The 11,651-nt window shown below is 31.7% G+C and overlaps 1 protein-coding gene across 1 annotated transcript; it reads right to left on the bottom strand.

The window, feature by feature from the left end:
* Positions 1 to 8,273: 8,273 nt before the first annotated feature.
* On the bottom strand, positions 8,274 to 9,932 carry LOC124910549. Its single transcript, XM_047451219.1, has one exon. The coding sequence runs from the start codon at positions 9,930 to 9,932 to the stop codon at positions 8,274 to 8,276; it is 1,659 nt and encodes a 552-aa protein (XP_047307175.1).
* Between the last annotated feature and the right edge of the window lie 1,719 nt (positions 9,933 to 11,651).

The raw sequence follows: 11,651 nt of genomic DNA, 5'->3' as shown, positions 1-11,651 counted from the left end.
TAGGTCTTTAACTAAGGTAAAAACAAACCATGTTTATTGTATCATGACTAAAAAAATGAGGTTATAAAATTCCTTTAACCACGGTAAAAAAAAATCGAGATTATTACCAAATATCTTTAACCACGGTTTTTTTCTTCCCAAGGTTATAAAAGTCGGACTATAAACACAATTTTTACTTGATTGGTAATAGACAATGCCTTTTAATTATTTCTCCGACCCTTGATTTCTTTTGTTGCTCCTTATTTTCTTTCTTTACCTGCAAATGTTTGTTCTAAACATTATCCTTATTTCTTTCTTCTCCATTAGACAATCAATTAGGTAAAATAAGGATTTTCTACATTAGCATTTTTTTGTCATGTTTTATAAAACTTTTTAAGGAAATTAATACAACTCATCTAGTTGAATGTGTTTAATCTATCCAATATTTTGTCTAAATTTTCTTATGTATAACATCAATTTGGTTGTTTAAACTTAATTGTCAGCTAAGGAGATATTAGGACTGAAGTTGGTGATAGTCTATTTCAATTTTTTTGTTTTAATATTCTCATTATTTTTTTAAAGAGTAATGATAGGGAGCGGGAAAAAAAATGACAAGAAAGTATAGGGAAATGCTGTGTCATTTTCTGAATGGTTTGAAAATTTAATAGGAGAGAATTATCAGATTTTCAAACCACTCAGGAAATGACATATCATTTCCCTAGACTTTCTTGTCATTTTTTTCCCGCTCCCTATCATTACTCTTTTTTAAAATACTAGGTTTTGTTTCTCTTTAAGGGTGTGAGTAATTCCCGTAGGTTAAACATATAGCTTACAAATACACTCAACCAATTTAAACAGCTGTGTTAAACGTGTCATCTGACTGTAAGGATGATAATTTGAAACTGTCCCGCGGTAACCGAACCGAATTGCCACGTTTGGGGCAGTTTTCCTCCAAAATCGAATGGTAATGGGCGAAAATGGTATTTGTGTCCCCTTTCCCGACTCGCCCCGCCCCGCCCTGCCCTGATCTCACCCTAATTCTTCCCCGAACACTAGAAACATAATTAAATATATAAAATCACAAATATATTTATTTATTCATTATAATTTATAAGAGTTGTAAGTTTATTTATGTATAATAATATAAAACTTCAATATATATTATATTAAAAAAATTTGTTTATATATATTTTTTATTTTTTAAAAAAAATATTTTATAAATAGTCCCTTGCAGGGATTTTCCGAAATAAAAACGAGGAAGGAATGGTAAATGCATTTTCCGCTACGAACCGTCCCATTGTCATCCCTACCTGACGGGCTCGATCCTAGAATCTCGGGACGTTGGGGATATTCATCTATTTTTGCCGCCTGAGGGAATATTCTCATTATTGTGCCATTACAATTTTGGTTGGTTGTGATATTATAGGTCTCATTTGAAAGCAATTAATAATTTTTATTTTTGTATCGAGATCCAAATGAGAAACAACAAATAAGTTCTAAATTTGAGTCTATTTACTAAGTTTAGTTTCCAAACAAAATCTCATGTGAATACAATACAAAATTTTAGTATCATGTTAGATTAAAATTGATCAAAATTTTGGTATCATCAAATATATATAAAGATTTTCTACTTTAGCTTTTTTTTGGTCATGTTTTATAAAACTCTTTTAAGGGAATAGTTAAATGTGTAATTTTAATTCATCCAATATTTTGTGTAAATTTTCTTATGTATAACATCAATTTGGTTGTTTCAACTTAATTGTCAGCTAGAGCTAGAGGAGATATTAGGACTGAAGTTGATGATAGTCTATTCCTTTTTTTTTCTGAATATTCTCATTATTTTTTTTAAATTTTAGGTTTTCGTTTCTCGAGTAATTCCCGTAGGTTAAACATATAACTTACAAACACACTTAACCAATTTAACCAGTCGTGTTAAACGTGTATTCTAACGGTAAGGATGACAATTTGAAATTGTTCCACGGATCCCGAACTGAGTTACCCCGTTTGGGACAGTTTTTCCCTAAAATCGAACGGGAATGAGGCAGAGATGGTATTTGTGCCCCCTTCTCGACCCGACCCGATCTCACCCTAACTCTTTCCTGAACACTAGAAATACAATTAAATATATAAAACCACCAATATATTTATTGATTATAATTTATAAGAGTTATAAGTTTATTTCTTTATAATATTATAAAATTTCAATATATATTATATTAAAAAATTCGTTTATATAATTTTTTAATTTTTTAAAATATTTTATAAACGGTGCCCCACGGGGATTTTTCGAAATAAAAACGGGGCAGGGATGGTAAATGCATTCCTCGTCCCGAACCGTCCCATTGTAATCCCTATCTAAAGGGCTCAATCTTAGAACATCGGGACGTTAGGGATATTCATCTATTTTTGCCGCCTAAGGGAATATTCTCATTATTGTGCCAGTATAATTTTTGTCGGTTGTGATATTATAGGTCTCATTTGAAAGCACTTAATAATTTTTATTTTTGTATCAAGATCCAAATGAGAAACAACCAATAAGTTCTAAATTTGTGTCTAATTACTAAGTCTAATTTCCAAAAAAAAATCTTATCTAAATACAATACAAAATTTAGGTATCATGTAAGATTAAAATTGATATGGTCTAGTCACTCAAGAAAATTCTAAAGCTCAAAGAAAGTACTAGGATGATGTTCAAAATACAAATGAGAGATGGTCGTAGAACTTTATTCTGACATGATCCTTGGTTTGAGCATGAACCAATTTCTCTTAAGGAGGAGAGCTTGCAAAAACTCGGATAAGGAGAGATTGTCAAGTTACTACAATATGTGAAATCAAAGACAGGGAATGGAATACCCAGCGAATTTTAAAAGGTATGAAAATCCTTGAATCTATTCAAGTTTTACAATTTATTAATAATAGGGATTCTCATTGTTGGTTGGTTGAACATGATGGAAAGTTCATTGCAAGTTTGGCTTGGGATACTATTCGGAACAAATGAGAAATTGTTCGATGATCTCATGTAATTGTTTGGTCTCCCAAGATCATTTTGAGGCACCAATTTATTTTGTGGATGGACTTTCGAGAAATACTTCTTACTCATAATAGGCTTAGACGTTTCATGAACATCCCAGGTTCAAAATGTCTTTTATGTAATGACAATGAGGAAACTTTGAGTCATTTACTTGGGTGTTGCCCATTTTCCTTGTATCACAGGTAGATTTTCTAAGTCCATGGCTCTCTCCAACTTCCCCAAGGAGTGGATTGATATGAAGGAAATTGCTATTATAAAAGCGAAGGGTGATGAATTATATACAAATGTGTTCAAATGTTGCTTTGCGTATATTGTTTACCATGTTTGGGCAGAACGAAACTCAAGGACGTTTTCTAGGGTGAGATGCGATGTTGATAAAGTTTGGAGAAACATTATTTTTATTGCAATTCCTTTATCTGTACTTGGAGACGAATACCCAGAATGAGCAAAATTAGAGTTTGTGTCAAAATTGGAGCATCAAGAATAATGAAGTGGCATATCTTTGCGATTTCAAGGTGAGATGAAAACGCATGGTTGTTTGGTTGTTCAATTTTTTGTTAGTTTGTTATTTTGATTATTGTACTTATTTTATTTTATTCCGTGTGTGATATTTCTATTTTGTCAATTTCGTTTATTAAGGCAAAAATATTTTTTGCCTTAATACTAAACTCATGTAAATTTTTTCCTTGGAGTTTTTTTTTTTAATGAAATTAAGTAAGTCATTTTCTAAAAAAATAATAATAATAATAATAATTTTGGTATCCATGTGTTTCTAAATTGTATTGATGGTGTTTAAACATCTAAATTTTAAGAATTTGACATTCACATTAATTAATTGAATTAGGCTTGTGGAACTGTTACAAAGTTGAATAAATTATTTTATCGAGAAATTGATGTTTTTCATTTAATATAGTTGTAAGCATGAAAATTTGACAAATCCTATCTTATAAATAATATTATTAAATTATAATAATATTTTGAATTTTTAAATTTAAAATAACCAAAAAGAGATTAAAGGATAAATTAGGATTAATTATTGTGATACTTAAATCCTATTTAGAAAAATTAAATAAAAATTCAAAAATAATTTGTGGTTAAAATATTATATTTATTTTACCCAAATTAAACCTAAGAAAGGGTTGAAATTATTTAATTATGATTTTAAACATAAATTATGTGTAATTTATGGTATAAAACAATTAAATAAATACCCAAAATAAATTAATGAACATAATTTTTATTATGTTCCCAAAAATATTTCTTGTGGAATTTTTGCTGAAAAAAATGCAAGGAAGTAGTTAAAATTCAATTTCAAATAACTTTTTTATAAAATTAAAACAGATAATCCTGTGTAGCAGCAATTATGTTTAATTGATGCAACAGGATTCTGGACCATCAGATCAGAAAATCTAGCGCCCAAGAATCATCCACGTTGCCGGATGTAACAAAGCCAACGCGCACCCGAGCCACATGGAATCAACTAATGGGACGTTGACGCCCGTTAGCCCAGACGCGAACAGAACGCAAACATCGCGTTTTGGATTGATCAAAACGACGTCGTTTTGAACATCTTCTTCGCGAGTTCCAGGAAGCTGCGACGGACTCCGGTGATCTTCTAGAAGGATTATCTCATTCGTTAGTTGACTTTATCCTCTCGTTTTTCTTCCCACGTGCTCGCCTTATCATCTTCATCATTAACCCTACACGTATTTACCTTATCTTCCCTTAGAACTACGCTGCCACGAATGAGATAGAGCGATACAAACTTTAATCATCAAATTGAAGTCGAATTCCTCCTCCTCAAACCTAATATAAATAGTCTCTAGGTCATTCTCTATCAATCCATCAAACAACTATCACATATCACATACAAAGTCGATGAAATCAAATTCCAGCCAAGAACATTTTTTTTAAAACTTCTGGTGATCACAACTTCGATCTAGGCTTTGGGAAAGTTTTCAACAACTCCTTGGAATGATCTCCAACTGTTGGTATGCTTTCAGATCCATTGAATTTCAATTTTGATTGAAAATTATATTTTTGTAAGTTTGATCGGTTTGATCTGTTCTAGGATTCAATTGTATGATTTCTTTGTTTAAAATCAATCTCTAGATGTTACGTGAACTTTCTGTTGAAAGAATTTTGATCAAATCAACCTTAAACTTAAAACATGAAAATTTAGATTGAAATTCTAGATTTTTTAAAATCCATGTTTTTGAGCTTTAGTCTCTAATTTTTTATTCAAATAGTTGTTAAACATGTTTCTAAACATGTTAGGATGATTTCCAGATCACTGTAACATCATCCCGATCATGTTTGATTAAATTAAAATTTTGAAAAAAATGAATTTAAATTTCGTTTTCAAAAGTTGTTATAGAATTTGAATGATGTTATTATTTTGGTTGTGGTCAACTATATTCATCATTTCAAAGTCAATGAAACAAAAATATGACCTTGAAATGGCCTAATTCAAGAGATCCCAAATTTTGACCTAAAACCGGTTTTAAAAATTGATTTTTGTGGAGATCGATTGATCGTGATTAAGGTTAAGGATTTTGATCCCTACAATCATATGAGTTGATTGCAACTTACAGATCTTGATGATCTGAATCAAAAGTTACAATACCTACAATTCTTGACCAAATTAAGAACACTCGGAACTGTTGGGACCGAGAATCTTAGCTAGGACCGCGACCAAGGACCGATGTTCTTGAGTCCAGACCGATGTTCTTGAGTCCGGACCGAGAGAGAGGACTGATGTTCTTGAGCTAGGACCGAGGATTAGGACCAATGTTCTTGAGCAAGGAACGAACATTCCCTTTAGCCTGTGACCAATTTTCTAACCTATGATTGAGCCTTCTTTTAGCCTAGGATCGGTGACCTCCTAACCCTATGACTGAGAACCTCCTAACCCTAGGATCGAAGTACCAGACCGGTAAATTAGACATGGGACCGAGTCTCCCAGGCCTAAGACCGAGTAGTCCGAGTTCGGGACTGAGCCCTCCGGACCCAGGACCGATCCCTCCGGACCCATGCTCCCGAGCCATAATCTAGACCACCCAAAATTAGAGTCAGACCCTAGGACAGCGGTGCTAAGGTCAGTTTGGTTCCACTTTTTCAAAATCCAAAATTATTTTTGTAATTTTGGAACTCCAATCTATTTTTAAATAATCATGAAAGGTCAGAAAATAATATTTAAATATTTTTGAGATACTTCTTAAACAAATATTTTAGTTAAATATTTTTTAAAATTTAAAATAAGTCTTTTGTTTGGTTGAATTACATAATTTCTTATTGCTGACTTAACCAATTAATAAAAATAATGGTTGAGCTGAAAATATAAAATAAATAAAAAATAAAAAAATAAAAAAGCATTAAACCCAAAAAAATTCACAAAATGCTGTAAAAACTAGCTGGAAAATATATTTTAGTAATATCGTTCAAAATCAATTTTTAAAAGAAATACCTTTAGACACATCATCATTATCGTTGCTAATTTAAGCGTCTATATCATTTTGCTGACTGTATCTCTTCCAATGTCTAAATTATGTGTCAGTGATATCATTTTGCTGACTGTATTCATTTAAGAAATTTACATATTTCAGAATTATACTTTATTTCCTTTATACCAACCTTGTCACTATGTTCTGCTAAAAAAAACATATCAAAAACAGAAAGATTAATTATTTTATAGAAAAAATATACATATTCTCTAATGAAAAGAATTGAAAAAAAAAAGTCAAATTTTATAAATAGATGTAACCAATTACATTATATAAATTTTCTAAAAAAGAAACAAAATTACACAAAAAAAAAAAAAAAAAAAAAAAAAAAAAAAAAAAAAAAAATTGACGGTTCAATGCAGATATTATTATTAAGGGTTATGTTGATGAGGAGGGTGAAAGGGGAGAGGAACGACACCGCTCTGAGTGTCCAATGCATATATCATTTTGGAAGAGAATCCAGGAGGGGGCGGTAATGGGCAGGGCGGAGCCACAATGGGCTAGGGTGGGCTACAGCCCTACCTAAATTAAAATCTTAAAATAAAATATTATATACATGTATTTAACAAATGACTCTTAGCCTAGTTGGCTGTAGGACTAAATTCTAAACATGAGGTCAAGGGATCAACCTTGGCCTCACCTTCAATTTTAAAATATTATTTTTATCTAAAAATTAATTCATAATTATTTTATTTTATACTAACAATATTTTCTAATATACAAATATTTATAATAATCTATAAATTTTAATTAATATATAAATAAGATTTATTTATATAAATAAAATATAAAAAATTATATATAAAATAATGTAAATCATATAATAATATTATTTATTTTAAAATTATGATTATATAATAATTATACATTATTTTTTATTTATTTTAATATAATTAATAATACAAATTATTTATAAGGGTAAAATATAAAAATCCAAATTAACCATTATTTTAGGTCTGTTTTATATTTTTTAATTTTAAACTATTTAAAAAATTTATAAGAAAATATAAATTAATATTAATAAACAAGTTAAAATAATTACATTGGTTTGATTCGGTATTTAAATAAAGAATTTGATATCACTGCTCAAAAACCTAACAAATCTCTTAGAATTGATGTTGATGTAAGTTCTCTTAAACTTGATCCAGCATTACGTATTCCGATATGGAAATATTCTTTTAATAAAATGGATGAAATTAGACGAGCTTATATATGATGTGGTCATATCAACCTATTAAGGATGAGTACCCGCCGACCAAATTTGGAAATCAAAATCGACGGTTCCAAAGTCATTGGTTTAAGAAATTTATTTGGTTAGAATACTCTCCTTTGAAAGATGTTTCTTTTTGTTTTCCATGTTTCTTGTTTGAACATAAGCAACCCAAAAAACCTACATTTACAATAGATGAATTCAAATATTGAAAGCGAGTTAATGATGGGGATAAATGCTCTTTTGTTATGCATATAGGATGTAATATTTCACCAAATAATAGGGAAGTTGAATATCTTGATAATCTAATGAATATCCTTGTCATATTGACAAAGTAATGAATGCATAGTATTCAGATGAAAAACAAAATAACAGATTACGGCTTACAACAACTATTGAAAACATTCGGTGGCTCACTTTGCAAACGTGTGCATTAAGAGGGCATGAGGAGTATCCATCTTTGAATAATCGTGGAAATTTTATTGAAAAAAAAGCGGAATATAGAAAGTTAAATCTAAGATGCAAGTTGGAGTCAGCCCTAGGTAATTTTTTATCCTGGCTCCGCCCCTGGTAATGGGTCTCTTATTAAAATCAATCTTGTACCGGGATGATGAGCCGAAGAAGAAGCAGCAGCATAAGCAGCAGCAGCAAGAGCACAATCAGTTGAACCGGGATGATGAGCCGAAGATGAAGCAGCAGCAAGATCACGAGTTGGCGGTTGAATCATCACTCCATCAGTTCTGGTTCTTTCTTGATTCACAACCGGTGGTTGAACTTCATTTCTGTTTCTAGGTGACCTCCCAAGATGAATCCTTATGGATCTCTTCCAACAACGGTAGTACCTGGTGGTTATTTCAGGCTCATACAATCTTGTTGGCACATTAATGACCTGATCTACTATGGGCCGAGCATAATTCCTCCACGCAGTCTCAGAAGTTCCATCTTCACGAGCAACTTCACCTACGGGAATGTCTTGATCAAACCCGAACTGCATCCCCACTCGATGAGGCAGATATTGCTCAATGCAATCCACTTCCACTCCAACAAGCTCGGATACCCTGATACAACGGACAAAGTCCTCCAGAACTTTCCTGTCTAAATAATACGAGTCGAACACCCTCACCACCTTCTTACCATACAGCTCTGACATGAACCCTTTGTAATCACGGCTTGTGTATGGCCTCCATACAAACATCTTCCCGCTCTCATCGAAAACTAAACCGATGTTTTCATTTACAAGTCCCTCGGTCCTCGCAATATGCCATCTGCATATTCTTGGCTCGGTCATCCCCACTGTCCTAATGCACTGTGGCCTCAAGGACTCGAACCTCTCCCATATCCAAACCTGGACCAGCTGAAAGGGAGCCCAAAGTGTGATCTTATTCGCTGACCTCGATTTAGATGATTTGCGCGTGCTACGTTGCTCCCGTCGTTTAAGCAAATCAAGGTCCCGATAAAGGCTGGCTAGGACAGCCGGGGCCAAGGCGATTCTGGTTGCCCTCGAGAGGTGTACAGCAATTGGGAACACATTGGTTCGAACTGTGTCGATCGCCGGTCCAGTGAAAACAAACCTGGACAGCCAAAGTGATAGGAAAGCTTCATGCTCTATATCACTCCCACTGTCCATGAACTTGTCCATCCAAAGCTTTTGACATGCTCTGGCCGCTTTTGACCGGACAATCTCCCTTCTCTCCGCTATGAGCACATCTTCAATCTCCTTCAAATCGGGAGTTTCTAATGGTTTGAGAACACAAAAGTCCCCCAGACTGAAACCTCCGATTGCGGCCACGTCTTCAAGGGTGACCGTAGCTTCCCCCCATGGGAAGATGAATGATTTGGTTTCGGAGCACCATCTATCGGAGAGTTCGAGGATAACCTCCTTTTGTTGGACGATCTTGCAAAGAGAACCAGTGATGGCCTCTGCGATCCCAGCTCTCTCCCATATAGGTTGGTAGAGAGGGCGCATTTGGGACACCCATTGTTCCCATCGTGCTGTACACTTTCTCCAACCATCGAACGAAACCTCAAAATTATTGGGAGAGATAATGTTGGAAAAAGGAGGGATCATTATTGTGGGTGAGGTTTCCTCCACATTTAGGGAAGGGAGGAGAAAACGAGCCTTTCTGCGAATAGGTTGTCCACCCCTTGAAGGTGGCATCACCGTCTCTTCTCTCTCAACCATCAGGGTTACAATTGGGGCAGACGACATTGACAAATAGTGAGTAGCAAGAGGCAATAAGCAAGAAGAGCAAGCTAGAGGAAGGCTAGAGGAAGGCTAGAATTCGTAGTTAATTTTGATAGTTTTTGTTTTCAATTTATAATACTCAAAAGATAGAAAAAAAAAGTTGTAACATTTTACTTTCTTAATTATCTACTTTTAGTAATTATTTAAAAAAAAAAAAATAGATTTCAAAAATCTTAATAATTTATATTGATTATATTAAATAATTAAAAACTTTTCTTTATATAAAAACATTACTTTTAGTAATTATATATATAAAAAAAGAAAAAGTTATTGGGATTTCCAAAATCATTATTCTTTTATATTGATTATATTATTAAAATATAATTTCAAACTTATCCTTTCATAAAAATAATACTTAATAGTAATTATATAAAAAAAAATAAAAGTTATTGTATTTCAAGAATCATAATTGCTTTATATTAATTAAATTAGATGATTTCAAATTATGAATATATAATTTATTAGAGCATATCAAATGATGTATTAATCTGCTATCAAAATTGGTATAATATTATTTATGAGATTTTAGTTTTTTCTATTTTTGTATGGAATAATTATATTGTTTGAGAAATTTCATAATAAATTGTTAATAAAAGAAAATTAAATAATTTTATTTCTTAAAATAGATAAATAATATAATAGATGTGATAAAGTAAATGGGTCAATCAACATCTCATCATTAGTGTAGTTCTAAATCTAATAAACCTTGCCATTATAAAATTGATTAAAATATTACAATGTAATCGGACTATTTAATTATTGTTTAAATTAATTAATTTAATGTAACAAAATTCTAAGTCCAAATGAAAAAAAATTTAAGTCAAAATGTTATTTTTGTTTTTATAACTAAATAATATGTCAATAACAAATATTCATAAAATAGATTTGGAATGATATGAAACTTATTACTTAATAAAACGAATAATTATTTAATGACAATAAATTCATTATAAGCATTTTAACAATATTTGTTTTGACTTAATCGAGGTTTATTCTAATTTTTTTTTGTCGTATATTGTCATTTGTTTTATTAATTTGTATTTTTTGAATTGATAAATATTTTTGCAAAGCAATATTTATAAGTTCTAAAATTTCTCACTAGTATGCGATATTTTTATGTTGAATATAATGAAATAGATAATTTCATGTTTGCATAAAAATGAAAAGATAAATGTATATCAATAATATTAGTTACTTATATTTGAAGGTAAATGTGGAGACTATAATTCTGGGAGTCGTACTCAAACAGGGACGGATTTATGTAGAGGCTGAAGCCCACCCGAAAAAAAATAAAAAATTTGACGGTTCAACTTTGACTACACCCGCTAATTTCTTCAAAATTTTCAATATACTTCAATGTTTGTTTATCTAATTATTAAATAAATGGTAAAACTTACCTTTATCTTAATTTTATTCTTAATTTTATTCTGAATTTTCTCGTTATTTTTTTAAGTCCACCCTTAAATTTTTTTAAGCCCACCCCAATCCTATTTCCTGAGTCCGTCCCTGTACACAGAAGATTTCATATCTGCGACCTTCGAAGAAATGATTTATAATTTAGCGCTACTTAATCATGATAACCATACTAACTCTCATGGCATCCATGGTCGTTCAGACCACTAGAGCCAACGTCGCCCATAACGATTCTCTCACGAAACTCTCCTCTGTGATGACAGTCAATAA

This window comes from Impatiens glandulifera, chromosome 1 (assembly GCF_907164915.1).
Source record: "Impatiens glandulifera chromosome 1, dImpGla2.1, whole genome shotgun sequence".
Taxonomy (NCBI): domain Eukaryota; kingdom Viridiplantae; phylum Streptophyta; class Magnoliopsida; order Ericales; family Balsaminaceae; genus Impatiens; species Impatiens glandulifera.
This window is presented reverse-complemented; position numbering and strand designations above follow the sequence as displayed.

Coding starts and splice junctions, on each gene's coding strand:
- LOC124910549 (XM_047451219.1), bottom strand. CDS start 9,932: ATGTCGTCTGCCCCAATTGTAACCCTGATGGTTGAGAGAGAAGAGACG.